The sequence below is a fragment of the Meles meles genome, chromosome X (assembly GCF_922984935.1).
Source record: "Meles meles chromosome X, mMelMel3.1 paternal haplotype, whole genome shotgun sequence".
Taxonomy (NCBI): domain Eukaryota; kingdom Metazoa; phylum Chordata; class Mammalia; order Carnivora; family Mustelidae; genus Meles; species Meles meles.
The window spans coordinates 73,096,263-73,111,449 of record NC_060087.1 but is presented as its reverse complement, the minus strand read 5'-3'; the positions used below and the strand labels follow the sequence as shown (position 1 = coordinate 73,111,449).

At 35.7% G+C, this 15,187-nt stretch overlaps 1 protein-coding gene across 1 annotated transcript in view; it reads left to right on the top strand.

Moving 5' to 3' along the window:
• CHM (CHM Rab escort protein) overlaps nt 1-15,187 on the top strand; it is a 267,198-nt gene that overhangs the window by 16,329 nt on the left and 235,682 nt on the right. Inside the window, exon 2 of the mRNA XM_045996016.1 lies at nt 10,558-10,624. Within this exon, the coding sequence (XP_045851972.1) occupies nt 10,558-10,624 (67 nt within the window). The remainder of the gene's footprint in view (nt 1-10,557; nt 10,625-15,187) is intronic.

Here is a 15,187-nt window from a genome sequence, read left to right as displayed (position 1 = left end):
TAGGTTTTTTTTTTTTAAAGATTTTATTTATTTATTTGACAGAGAGAGATCACAAGTAGATAGAGAGGCAGGCAGAGACAGAGAGAGAGAGGGAAGCAGGCTCCCTGCTGAGCAGAGAGCCCGATGCGGGACTCAATCCCAGGACCCTGAGATCATGACCTGAGCCGAAGGCAGCGGCTTAACCCACTGAGCCACCCAGGCGCCCCAGGTTTTTTTTTTTTAATTATTACCTCAGTTTCTTTGCTGGTTATTCTTTTGTTTAAATTTTCTGTTTCTTTCTGTTTTAGTTTTGGTAGTTTATATGTTTCTTGGTATGTAGTTTTTCATAATACACTCATAATTTAGCATTTTTGTGGTGCTGGTTGTTATTTCTCGTTTCTCATTTGTGATTTTGAGTCCTTTCTCCTTTTCTTTATAAGTCTGGCTAGAGGTTTACCAATTTTATTGATTTTTTTTCAAAGACCAGTTCCTGGTTTCATTGAGCTGTTCTATTTTTTTTTTTTAAATTTCTGTGTCATTTATTACTACTCTGATCTTTATTATTTCCCTACTTCTGCTGATTTTAGGTTTTGTTTGTTCTTTTTCTAGCTCTTTTAGGTATAAGGCTAGGTTGTTTATTTGAGATTTTTCTAGCTTCCTGAGGTAGGCCTTTATTGCTAAAAACTTTCCTCGTAGAACAAATTTTGCTGCATCTTGAATGTTTTGGACTGTTCGTTTTCATTATCATTTGTTTCCCTATACTTTTTTCTTTTTTGATTTCCTGGTTGACCCATTCATTGTTTAGTAGCACGCTGTTTAACATCCATGTATTTGTGGTTTTTCCAGATTTTTTTCTAGTGGTTGTCTCCTGGTTTCATAGTGTGATCAGAAAAATGCATGGTATGACTTTGATCTTGAATATGTTGAGGCTTATTTTATGGGCTAATTGTGTGATCTTTTCTGGAGAATGTTCCATTTGCACTTGAAGTGAATGTGAATTCTATTTTTGGATGGAATATTCTGGATATATCTGTTGCATCCCTCTGAGCCAGAGGGAAATGGCATCTGCCAGGTCCCTTTGTTCCTGGAGGGTTCCCTCTGTGAATGCTGCCTCTACAGGACATGGCTTGAAATGAGTAAATAACTTCCCCACTCTCTGTGCCCCAGGTGCTCTTCAGATCCCTCTTTCCAGGCTGTTTGTCCACAGGCCCTTTGCCCTGCCTTCTCTCCAGGAGCAGCCCTAATGAAATTCTTAATGCAATAAAATTGTAATTTTCATTAGATAAAAAATTATCCTTCAACTGTTTTAATAAACTCAATGAAGTCACTGTGGGGCTTTTTAATAAGCAGGATAAAATAATTGTTAATGTGTCTTAAATGATATGTTGTCAGTTTCCTCTTAAATATATAATGAGACTACATTTAAAAGTTAATCTGAAGTGTTTTTACTTTATGGAATGTTGTATGGTTTGAAAGAAGAGATTCAGAAGCCCTTTCAAATTTAGTTTATAAGGCTCATAGCTTGTTTTCTCTACTTTTTAAAAAAGTGGATTTCATGATAAGATTTTAAAGAAGGGAAGAAGGTTATTTCATGATTCTAGCATTCTTGGAATGAATATACAGTCTCTTTTTCTATTTTAGTCTCATTTATAGGTAATAAGTTTCACTTTTCTTCTGTGGCACATAAATAAAATATGTGTTGAACAAAGAAACTATTTTTTCATCGCAAGTTTAAATATTATGTCTGAAGAGAGCTCATGTGGGATATTCTTTGCTGTGAAAAGATCATTTTAGTCACTTAAGCAGATAAAACAGAAATATTAGTGTAATGAAAAGTAAGTAAAACTTGATTGTAGTGGAATCTTCCTATTTCATTTCCTGGCATGGAGTAAGTCTTAAGCAAATATTTACATTACTTAATGAAATTTTCATTAAGAGGATTCAAGTTGATACATTTTTCTCTATGTAGGTAAAATAAAATAAAATAAAATAAATAAAACTGAATCTCTCCTTTCCAAGAGATTATTTATTTCGTAAAGTCCCCAGCTTTCATTAGCTGTCCAAAATTTAGTATTAAATTTTACTTTAAAAATTTTTTATTATGGAATATTTCAAACATAAAAAAGTAGACTAAAATAACCCCTGTGTACCAGTATCCCAGTTTAACACTTGCCAATTTATGGACCACCTTGTGTTCTCTGTACCCCATCTTCTCATTTTACTATCCAGCCCTAAGTTATTTCTAAGTAAATTCAGGATATCATATTCTATGTGTAAATATTTCAGTATACATGTAAAAATAAGGCTTCTCTTTTTAAAGCATAACTCCAGTACTTTATGCTCTTGTTTGCATCTTAAGTTTTTCCTAAGGCATTATTCCATTGTGTTTCCTTGCTGTAGTGCTCTTTCTAGCTTAATTTTTATTTCTGAAATGATTTTTTTCTTTAATTTCCTCTTGAGTCAGTTTACTCTTTTCAGATGTTACCATTCTCTAATCACACTTCTGAGCTTTTCTAATTTTGATTTAGGTTGTTCTTTTAGAGCTTCTGTCATTTTCTTATATGTATATATTTTTTAGTTTCTATTACCATAGTTAGGTTATAGTTTTTATCCAATTTGTGAGCATGTCTTTCTGTTATGTTTTTATTTCATTGTCTCTTGAGATATTATTTCATTCCTTATTCTGTGTCTTTTTTAAACTGTACATTGAGTAGGATCCAACCAAGATTCTTCTGTGTTGCTCTTTTTTAAGTGAAATTTTTCTATATGCTTTTAATGAGGGTGTGGGTCAGGTAGCTTTTATAATATCACTGTTCTAGATCTCTCTCTTTTTTTAAGATTTTATTTATTTATTTGACAGACAGAGATCACTAGTAGGCAGAGAGAGAGAGGAGGAAGCAGGCTTCCTGCGGAGCAGAGAGCCTGATGTGGGGCTCCATCCCAGGACTCTGGGATCATGACAGGAGCCGAAGGCAGAGGCTTTAACCCACTGAGCCACCCAGGCGCTCCATAGATCTCTTTTTTGTTTTCACAAAGTAAAAAAAATGTAGCCTGAGATCTGCTGGCTGTGTTACCCTCTCCTAGTTTTGTATGGAGCTTCTTTTTCCTTTGCCCCTATTTTTCCTGTTTTTCTGACTTTGAATTAGATTCCTAAGTTACTCATTTAGGGATTTATCTATAGGGAGGGTTTGCTTCATTGGTTACCTTCATTGGTTATTCATAGGGCCCAACTCCACCCCCACTCCCCCCACCACTCTAGCACTCCCAGGGGTTTCTTTGCACTCATCCATAGGTTGGAGCCTACAGAATTCCTCCCAATTGCTGCTACTGTTCTCAAAGGGCCTGCAAAGTTTCCAGTGAATGCTTAATAGCAATTTTGGGTTTCTTTGGCTTTCAGGGCTGTCACAAATTTGTCTTTCTTTTATTTTCTTATGGGCATTTTCTGATAACATGTGGCTCTTACAGCTATTGATGGTTTGTAATGATCACTTGTATTTTGGAGTTCATCATATTTTTTCACCTAGCTTTGTTACAGATGTTGCCCCTAGGTGTTTGGTTTTGGTATTTTGGTTACACTGTCAATCTTTATGGGAATCTTAGGGGAGAGTCAACAACTTTGCTGCTCATATCATTTTCCCAGAGTTCTGCTTTTAATTTTAAGTTCAAGTCATTTGCCCAAGAAGGGAGGTCAAGTTGTTGATCACCTTTAACATTCACCCTTGAGAACTGGTCACAGACTTTATGGGTCATTTATTTCAAGCCCTTCATTTTATCTCTAAGGATATCTATAAGGAAGCCAAATTCCAAAGAGGTTAAATGACTTTCAAGCTACTTAATGTAAATCTGAAAACAAGAATCCAGTTTTCTGGATACTTAGTTCAAGTACCCTGAATGTTAAAACAATGTTCTTTTTTTTAATTTAATATTCAAAGGTCATACTATATTAGATTTTAAAAAGTTAACATAAATTTTAAGTTAATATTTAATGGATAATATAGTTTTGTAAAGTTCTAAAAATTACATAAATATGAATAACTGTTTACTCCCAGAAGGAAGAAATCCATAGATACTCCATTAGTATACTTAGTAGTATGCTCAGTATTTTGTATGAGTCATAGTGAATTAAAATAATTGTCATTTTAAGAACTATTTTTTATCTGTACTTAGTTACTTGGGCTTTTTCACTGGCACTTTTTTCTCCTTTCCAGGTACCCACTAAAAAGTAAATAAAAGAAACTTTTAATTAGAATTTAATAAGAATGAACAAAACTACTTGAACCTGGGTTGAAATTCAATTTCTGTTTAAATTTGCGATGTCATTTATTTGAGTGGCTGCTATGTGAGTTAAGCATGTGGTTTTACTTTTGCTTTGCTCAGTCTAGTCAATTCTGTACCTAATGTTGTTTGTGCTTTTTTACAATGGTGCAGAATGTCTGCACATAGGGTTAAGTAGTAAGGACTGTGGCTCTCTAAAAGCTTGTCATGCCCACAATTTTTTTTCCTTGCCAGTACAAGTTCTGTACTTTTTCCTAAAAAGTTATTCTTTATAAAAAATAGTTACAGTAAATTTTCTAGTTCTATGTAATTTTCTTTCCATTCTGGTCTCCACTGGTTATAAATAACACATGAAATGACTTTCAAGGTGGAAAGCAGGGATCCATTTTGAAATGTTCTATAAAATAAAGAGTGATTTATGGTTTCATATGATTTGGGCTGAAAGCACTTGGGTTTGCCAGGTCATCACAGTTCTGTCAGGGGAATCTATTATTTATTGTTCAGTATGCTGGGAGTGGTGTAAGTACTTTATTTTATGTTTATCTTATGTAAGTATAGCATCCGGAATAATCAATTCTAGACACTAACACAGTTTTTAGAATAGATCGTAGAGAACTAAGCTAAATTTTATAGTTGTAAAAGATGGAGTTCAACATTAAGGATTTGGATTAAAGGGGGATTTTGAAAAATGGGTGAATAATGGTTTCATTCCTATAAAATATTTTAGAAAAGATTCTTGAAAATAGGGCGCCTGGGTGGCTCAATAGGTAAGTATCTGCCTTCGGCTCAGGTCATAATCCCAGGGTCCTGGGATCCAGCCCTGCATTGGGCTCCCTCCTCAGCGGGAAGCCTGCTTCTCCCTTTCCCACTCCCCCTGCTTGTGCTCTCTCTCTGTCAAATACATAAATAAAATCTTTTTTTTTTTTTTAAAGATTTTATTTATTTATTTGACAGAGAGAGATCACAAGTAGGCAGAGAGGCAGACAGAGAGAGTGAGAGGGAAGCAAGCTCCCCGCTGAGCAGAGAGCCCGACGCGGGACTCGATCCCAGGACCCTGAGATCATGACCTGAGCCGAAGGCAGCAGCTTAAACCACTGAGCCACCCAGGCGCCCCCATAAATAAAATCTTTAAAAAAAGATTCTTGAAAATACTAATTTCATACCTTTTTGTTTCTGATTTTAGCCTAGCTCCTTCATTTGAGAATAAAACATCTCTATCTTATCTACACAGGTTTTGGAAAATTGCAGAAATCTGGGACTATACATGTTTGTATATGTGATCCTATAAGATTCCATAAACCTTTAATGTATTTTTTCTAGCTGTCAACTTTATACAGAATCTCAAAAAAAAAAAGACATGAAGTAACAAACCTTAATTTCCCCCATTACAAACTTATGAAATGCTAATACTTACTTGTGTGGTTTGATAAAAATGACTTGCCAGTGGTCTTGAATCAGAATTAGGTATTTTTCCTACAGTCTTTTGGCAATTATTTGATATGGCCTCACAAATGAATTTAATAATGTGGGATGTTTAAATGACACTTAGTGTTGAATGAACTTCTATAGTGAACATCTAGAAGAAGCCTGTAATGCACATAGAGGAAAGGCTAATGGACTTCTTTTCAAAAACTTTTAAGTTTTTAGATCTTTGAAGATAAGTAAATAGTAAACAAGTGATTTTTTTTTTCTTTTCAAATAACTAATCTTATTGAAGGGGTTGGAAGAGAAGGGAACAGAATCAGTATTTATTGAATGTCAGTGACATGCTAGGAGGCACTGTGTAAGGTGTTTTATATGACTTTGTACCTATTCCTTCCTACTTCCTGTGAGATATAGTATTAGTCCCATATTGTAGTTGAAAACCTTGTGCATTTGTATTTGTAATAAGTAAGAAAAAAACCCTGAAACTTAAAGCTCCAATTTTGTACAAGTTATCCTTCATGCTGTTACCAGAATTGTTTCTTCTGAAATACTTATTTCACCATGCTGTTCTGACTAAAATCCTTTCAAAATGCCTTGTTGCTTACATGTTCCAAGTTCAGACTCCACAGTTTGGCTCCAAATAACTCTTTTTTGAATTTCACCTCTTGGTTCTTCCTTCACATTTTGCCAGGATTACTCCCTTCCACTTTCCTTTTTTCTTTCACCTTTTCCTTCTGTACTATTCTTCAGTTGCTTTATTACAGATCTTTAAAGATGTAGCTAGTGTCCTGTGCTCTTTGGAGCTTTCAGTGACTGCTTCACAGAGGAAATGTGTCTTTCCATTGTGTTCCTTTAATAGTTTTAATTATTATTTTAATCCATTTAAATTCCTTTTTTAAAAAGATTTTGTTTATTTATTTGTCAGGGAGAGAACTCTTGAGCATGTGCATAAGCAGGGGGAGCAGCAGGCATGGGGAGAAGCAGGCTTCCTGCTGAGCAGGGACCCTAGAATCATGGACTGAGCTGAAGGCAGACGCTTAACTGACTGAGCCACCCAGGCATCCCAATCCCTTTAAATTCTTATTTTTTAGACTCTGAGCTCTTTTAGGCTAGGAATTGTTTTATATCTTATGTTTTTTATTTTTTCTCACCACCTATCAAAGTCTGCTTCATCCCTCTCTTACCTTTCCCCATTTTCTTTCTTTCTTTTTTTCTTTGACAAGTAAGTATAGACAATCTACCACATGCTTCCTCTGTTCAAGGAACTAACTCAGTGTTTATTATATGGGTGGGAAGAAATATGAGATCTGGGAAGGCATTACTAACTGTATTACTAGTTTGTTATTTTAATCATTCTAAGCATGAAGATAATAGGTCCTTGCCATTTAATGTAGGAATAGCCTATCAATTTCACAAACTAGTAGGGAATGTCTGGATAGAAGTATTAAGGTAAAACACAAATGATAGTTATTTTGGTGTTGTATATTTGGACTCAAACCATGTTCATTATTGAAATCTGCCCTTGGCTTTGCTTTGTCAGCCAGAGACATGACCTCTGACTGTTGATTGCAGGCATGGAAACAACCACATGCCTATTTGCTTATCCAGAGCAAGAGCTAATAGAACCACATGGAGGAGTCATTTTGTTATTGCTTGCCATTGGAGTTGGCATCTAGTAAAAGTAGATGTATGATTGGAGTAGTATTTAGATGAAAATGTATTTTTCTAAAATATCTTACTGAACAATAATAAAAGTAGGTAGTTTTTATAGAGCAGGTCCCTCTAATAACTTACTGGTTCCATGAGGTAAATGGTGGTATTCCCATTGACAGGTGAAGAAACAAAAACTCAGAGATGGCAAGTGACTTGTGTGAGGTCACATAGCTAGTTGAGTGGCAAAATTAAGATTCAAGACTAGGTCTGTCTGATTGAGACTATGCCCTTTCCTTATGCTGCTGGCCTTCCCTTGAATCCTCATTCACAGACTCATGTCCAAGTTGAAGAGAGTGAATTTACCATGGTAATTGGAATTCGAGATACCAAATTATTGAATTACTCGATCTTTGGCAAGTTATTTAATCTTCTCATTCCATTTTCTCACATGGATAATAATGCCTGCTTCCCAAGATTACAATGAGGAATACATGAGGTAATGTATGTGAAAAGATACTGTGAACTACAAAGCCTTATACTAATGTTTGGTGGCATATTATTAATGCTGTCATTATTACATGCTTTAACATACTAATTCTACTTCCTGAATATTTCTTTCCTGTTATCCTTTTTAACTAAGATATGGGGCAGCTTTTAAAGTACCATAGTGACTGTGTTCCATTAATAAGAAACGTTATTTCTTTAGGTGTAAAAAGTTCAGATAATCTTAAGATAGAAGACATTAGAACAATACAGTTTTAACTGTTTGAAGAATTAAGTATCCTTAACTATTTAAACTTTCTTTTAGTTCCTTCTACACCACAAATTCTTACTGTGTTTTCTCTTTGAATTACTTTCCAAAGTTAAATTTGAAAGCGATGATGGCTTATTTCCAGTAATTGATATTTAATGGCTATCTTCAGTACATTTAGTCAGAACTTCCTTTTTGAGCCAAACACTATATACCCACAGTAGTCACCACTGGAAAACTCTAGTTCTTATGTGAGTGCAGCTGGAGCTTGTATTTAATGTGGTTTTTTAGCTAGATTGTGTCAATTGCTTCCATATGCATATTGCTTTTTACATAAGGAAGATAAACTTTTCTTGAAATCCGTGATGCTTAGTGTGTAGTTTTAAGCCCTTGACTAAAAATGGTGCCGTTTCTTTTCTACTATATAAAAATCCAAGAGGATCAGGGTGCTTCATTTGGTGAAGGAGTCAGTGGTAGTACTGTAGAATTGCACTAAACTTCCAAAACATGCTTTGTCTGACTGATATAAATGACACTTAATAGTTTCTATTGAACTGATAGATTTTACAATAAAAAGTTATGAAACAGTTTTGAGTGCACAATATAGTGTATTAATTATGGTGAACATCTGAAATTTTTATGTTATGAAACCATTCTTTGGTAATATTTGATTTTTTTGTTAGTACCTATAATATATATTTTCTTTATGATAACCAACTTTATGGTGTGGGTCAATTTAATTCCAGAATACTAATGTTCTTTTCAAACTGCTGTATTAACCAGAACATGAGATAATGTGTCTTGTAAATTGCCTCTTTTTTAAAATAGTATTTGCTTCATTCATTCATTCATTTAGACAACAGTTACATGATTTTCAGTTGTACAACATAGTGATTCAACTTCTCTAAACATTATGCCGTGCTCACCACAAGTATACCTACCATCTCTCATCATACAGTGCTATTAAAATATCATTGATTATATTTCTTATACTGTACCTTTTATTTCTGTGACTTATTTCATAACTGGAAGCCTGTATCTTCCATTCCATTTCACACTTTTTGCCCATACCCCCATTCCCTTCTTCTTTGGCAACCATCAGTTTTTTCCTCTGAATTTATAGGTCTGATTCTGCTTTTTGTTTTATTCCTTTGTTATTTAGATTTTACATATAAGTAAAATCATACAGATATTTCTCTTTATCTGTCTCAGTGATTTCACTTAGCATAATGCCCTCTAGACTCATCGATGTTGTTGTAAATGGTGTGATCTCATCCTTTTCCATGGCTGTGTAATATTCTATTGAATTACTGCCTGTATTCTCTTCTAGGCATTTGATGGTTTCAGTTCTCAATAAACGGCCTCTTTTTTTTTAATTTCTTTTCAGCATAACAGAATTCATTGTTTATGCACCACACCCAGTGCTCCATGCAATGTGTGCCCTCCTTAATACCCACCACATGGCTCCCCCAACCTCCCACCCCCCACCCCTTCAAAACCTTCAGATTGTTTCAGAGTCCATAGTCTCTCATGGTTCACCCCCCCTTCCAATTTCCCTCAACTCCTTTCTCCTCTCCATCTACCTATGTCCTCCATGTTATTTGTTATGCTCCACAAATAAGTGAAACCATATGATACTTTACTCTCTCTGCTTGACTTATTTCACTCAGCATAATCAATAAACAGCCTCTTTTGAAACTAGCTAAACTATTGCTTAAACTGAAAAATGTATGCCATTCCCCCTCATAGGCACTGTGTGGCTTTGGAGTAAGATTTAGATTCAAATTTCAACAATAGGGAAAAATGTTAAACTGTTAGGCAACAAGTTAACATATTTGCATCTCAGTATTTCTTTTCTTTGCTAATGACACTTCACTCTCAGTGCAGTTTGGAAAATGAAGTGAGCTAGTGTGTGAACACAGCTGTAAATGACCAAGTGCTATATGAATAATATTTTGATATTTGCTCATTTATGGAAATTTGCATAAAAAAGTATTAACTGCTTGATTTAAAAATAAAATCTCCTCCATGTAATAAAATTTTAGGATAAGTAGTATACATTTAACAAATATCCAATAGTATGATAGTATAAATGTTAGAAGTTTGAATACAGGGATGAGCCCTTGTTTATTTGACAGAGAGAGACAGTGAGAGAGAGATCACAAACAGGGAGAGTGGGAGAGGGAGAAGCAGGCTTCCCACTGAACAGGGAGCCTGATGGGGGGAGTTCGATCCCACGACTCTGAGATTCTGACCTGAGCCAAAGGCAGATGCTTAGCAACTGAGCCTCCCAGGCGTCCCTCTTCTTAAACTTTTTTATGTAGTGATAACATGCATTGAACTATTAGTATGTGTGTATATATATACATATATATATATATACACATATATATATACACACACATATATATATATACACACACACACATGCTTTTTTTCTATATTCTAAATGATACAAGTGTGTGTTTTTATAGGTTTGCCTGAATCCATCATTGCAGCTGCATGTTCAAGAAGTGGACAGAGGGTTCTGCATGTTGATTCGTAAGTTTATCAATGGTAGCATTTAATACTTCTTAAATGTCTCTATGCAGCATTACAGTTTAAATACACTTGTATGTATATATGTGTCTATATATGTCATGTATAAACTAAGTTAGAAAAATAATTGGAATTGTTTAATTTTCACCCAAAATATATGAAATATATAAAATACAAGTTTTATAATTCTGTGCTGTGAAATAGTGATGTTTTCTTTGAGAATTAACCATAGCATAATTTTTTCTCATGAGTGATTTTGTTTTTTAAATGATAAATATGCAAGAAACTTGGAAACCTCACACTTGCTTTTTCTCTTACGTAAGTGTGAGGGTGTATACAACCTGTGTGTGCTATTGTATTTTGGGCTTCATATTTTCTCTTATTGAAGTATATTTGACATACAATATTCTCTTAGTTTCAGGTGTATGACATAATGATTGGACACTTAGATACATTGGGAAACATCACCACAATAAGTCTAGGTACTATCTGTCACCAAAATTAAAACATTGTATTTTCTTATGATGGGAACTTTTTAGATTTACTTTCTTAGTCTTTCAAATTTGTAGTACAACATTACTGGCCACAGTCACTATGCTATACATTACATCCCTATGACTTCATAATTGGAAGTTTGAGCCTCTTGATCCCATTAACTTATTGTACATACCCTCCAAACCACCACCCCTTTGCAACCAATAATCTGTTCTTTGTATCTATGAGATTGGTTCTGTTTCTTTTCGTTATAGATTTTGCATTTAAGTGAACTCATAGGTATTTTGCCTTTCTCTGATTATTTCATTTATTTACTTATTTTTATTTAAATTCAACTAGCCAAAAAAAGAAAAAAAAATTCAATTAGCCAACATAGAGTACATCATTAGTTTTAGAGGTAGTATTCATTAATTCATCAGTTCCATATAACACCCAGTGCTCATCACATCACATGCCCTCCTTTATGACCATCATCCAATTATCCCATCTCCCCACCCACCTCTCCTCCAGCCCCTTCCATTTGTTTCCTATCTTTGAGTCTCTTATGGTTTTTCTCCCTCTCTGATGACTTCCCATTCAGTTTTTCCTCCTTTTGCCTATGATCCTCTGTGTTGTTTCTTCTATTCTACATATGAGTGAAACCATATGATAATAGTCTTTCTCTGCTTGACTTATTTCTCTTAGCATAATACCCTTCAGTTCTGTCCATGTCAGTGTAAATGGTAATCCTTTTCCTTTTCAAAGGAAATCCATCCTTTCTGTGGCTGAGTAATACTCCATTGTGTATATATATATCCCACATCTTTATCCATTCATCTGTCGATGGACACCTGGGCTCTTTCCACAGTTTGGCTGTTGTGAACATTGCTGCTATGAACACTGGGGTGCAGGTGCCCCTTTGGATCACTACAATTGTATATTTGGGGTAAATACCCAGTAGTGCAATTGCTGGGTTACAGGGTAGCTCTATTTTTAACATGTTAAGGAACCTCCATACCCTTTTCCAGAGTAGCTACACAAGCTTGCATTCCCATCAGCAGTGTAAGAGGATTTCCCTTTTTCCGCATCCTTACCAACATTTGTTGTTTCTTGTCTTGTTAATTTTACTCTTCTGGCTGGTATGAGGTGATATCTGATTGTGGTTTTGATTTGTATTTCTTTGATGCCAGGCGATGTTGAGTATTTTTTCACATGTCTGTTGACCATTTTTATGTCTTTTTTTGAGAAATGTCTGTTCATGTCTTCTGCCCATTTCTTGACTGGATTATTTGTTTTTTTTTTTTTTGGGTGCTGAGTTTGGTAAGTTCTTCTTAGATCTTGGATAGTAGCCCTTTATCTGCAATGTCATTTGCAAATATCTTCTCCCATTCCGTGGGTTGCCTCTTAGTTTTGTTGACTGTTTCCTTTTCTGTGCAGAAGGTTTTCATCTTGATGAAGTCCCCAAAATTCATTTTTGCTTTTGTTTCCCTTGCCTTTGGAGACATGTTTAGCAAGAAGTTATTGCGGGCGAGGTCGAAGAGGTTGCTGCCTGTGTTCTTTTCTAGGATTTTGATGGATTCCTGTCTCACATTGAGGTGTTTCATCCATTTCAAGTTTATCTTGTGTATGGTGTAAGAGAATGGTCCAGTTTTATTCTTCTGCATGTGGCCTAATTTTACCAGCACTGTTTGTTGAAGAGAGTATCCTTTTTCCATTGGATATTCTTTCCCGCTTTGTCGAAAATTAGTTGACCATAGAGTTGAGGGTTCAGGGGTGCCTGGGTGCCTCGTCACTTAAGTATCTGCCTTCGGCTCAGGTCATGATTTTGGGATCCTGAGATTGAGCTCTGCATTGGGCTCCCTGCTCAGCAGAGAGCTTGCTTCTTCCTCTCCCTCTGTACCTCCTTACCTGCTCATTCTCTATTTCTCACTTTCTTTCTCAGATAAATAAATAAAATCTTTTTAGAAAATAGAATTGAGGGTCCATTTCTGGGTTCTTTGTTGTGTTCTTTTGATCCATCCCTTTCTGTTTTTGTCCGGTACAATACTGTCTTGATGATTATAGCTTTGTAATATAGCTTGAAGTCTGGCATTATGATGCCACCAGCTTTGGTTTTGTTTTTCACCATTCTTCTGGCTATTCAGGGTCTTTTCTGGTTCAATACAAATTTTAGGGTTATTCTAGCTCTGTGAAAAAGCGTCAGCGGTATTTTGATAGGGATTGCATTGAATATGTAGATTGTTCTGGGTAGCATAGACATTTTAACAATATTTATTCTTCTAATCCATGAGCATGGAATGTTTTCCATTTCTTTATGTCTTCCTCTATTCCTTTCATAAGTTTACTGCAGTTTTTAAGAGTACAAATCCTTTGTCTCTTTGGTTAGGTTTTTATTTCTAGGTATCTTATGTTTTTTGGTGCAATTGTAAATGGGATAAATTCCTTAATTTCTCCTTCTTCTGTCACATAGTGTATAGAAATGCAACTGATATCTGCACATTGATTTTATACTCTGCCATGTCGCTGAATTCCTATATGATTTCTAGTAATTTGGGGTGGAGTCTTTTGGGTTTTCCACATAAAGTATCATGTTATCTGTGAAGAATGAGAGTTTGATGACCTCTTTGCCAATATGAATGCTTTTTTCCCCCATTTTTGTTGTCTGATTGCTGAGGCTTGGACATCTAGTACTATATGGAACAGCATTGGTGAAAGTGGGCATCTCTGTCATGTTCCTGACCTTAGGGGAAAAGCTCTCAGTTCTTCCACGTTGAGAATGATATTTGCTATGAGCTTTTCATAAATGTCTTTTAAGATATTGTGAGCTGTTCATAGATGGCTCTCCCTACACGGCAGAGAGTTTTAATCAAGAAAGGATGCTGTATTTTGCCAAAGGCTTTTTCTGCATCAATTGACAGGATCATATGGTTCTTGTCTTTTATTAATTTGTTCTATCATGTGGATGGATTTTGCGAATGTTGAACCACCTTGCATCCCAGGAATAAATCCCACTTGGTAGTGGTGAATAATCCTTTAAAGGTTTTAAGGTACTGTTGGATCCTATTGGCTAGTATCTTGGTGAGTATTTTGGCATCCATGTTAATCAGGGGTATTGGACTGTAATTCTCCCTTTTGATGGGGTCTTTGTCTAGTTTTGGGGCCAAGGTAATGCTAGCCTCATGGAAAGAGTTTGGAAGTTTTCCCTCCATTTCTGTTTTTCAAAACAGCTTCAGTAGAATAGGTATTATTTCTTCTTTAAATGTTTGGGAGAATTCCCCTGGGAAGCTGTCTTCCTGGACTCTTGTTTGTTGGGAGGTTTGTGATTACTGCTTAAATTTCCTTCCTGGTTATGTGTCTGTTCAGATCCTCTATTTCTTTCTATTTCAGTTTTGGTAGTTTGCGTTTCCAGGAATGCAATCCATTTCTTCTAAATTGCCTAATTTGTTGGCATATAGTTACTCACAATATGTTTTTAAAATTGCATTTCTTTGGTGTTGGTCATGATCTCTCCTCTTTCATCCATTATTTCATTAATTTGGGTACTTTTTTTTTTAAGATTTTATTTATTTATTTGACAGACAGAGATCACAAGTAGAGAGGCAGGCAAAGAGAGAGAGAGGGAAGCAGGCTCCCTGCTGAGCAGAGAGCCCGATGTGGGACTCGATCCCAGGACCCTGAGATCCTGACCTGAGCCGAAGGCAGCGGCTTAACCCACTGAGCCACCCAGGCGCCCCCTTTTTCTTTTCTTTATGATAAATCTGGCTAAGGTTTTTTTTTTAATGATTTTATTTATTTATTTGATGGAGAGAGAAATGACAAGTAGGCAGAGAGGTGAGGGTGGGGGGGTAAGCAGGCTCCCTGCTGAGCAGAGAGCCTGATGCAAGTCTAGATCCCAGTACCCTGAGATCTTGACATGATCCGAAGGCAGAGGCTTAACCCACTGAGCCACCCAGGTGCCCCTGGCTAAGGGTTTATTGATCTTACTAATTCTTTCAAAGAACCAGCTTCTAGTTTTGTTGATCTGTTCTACTCTTCTTCTGGTTTCTATATAATTGATTTCTGCTCTAACCTTTTTATTTCTCTTGTCCTGCT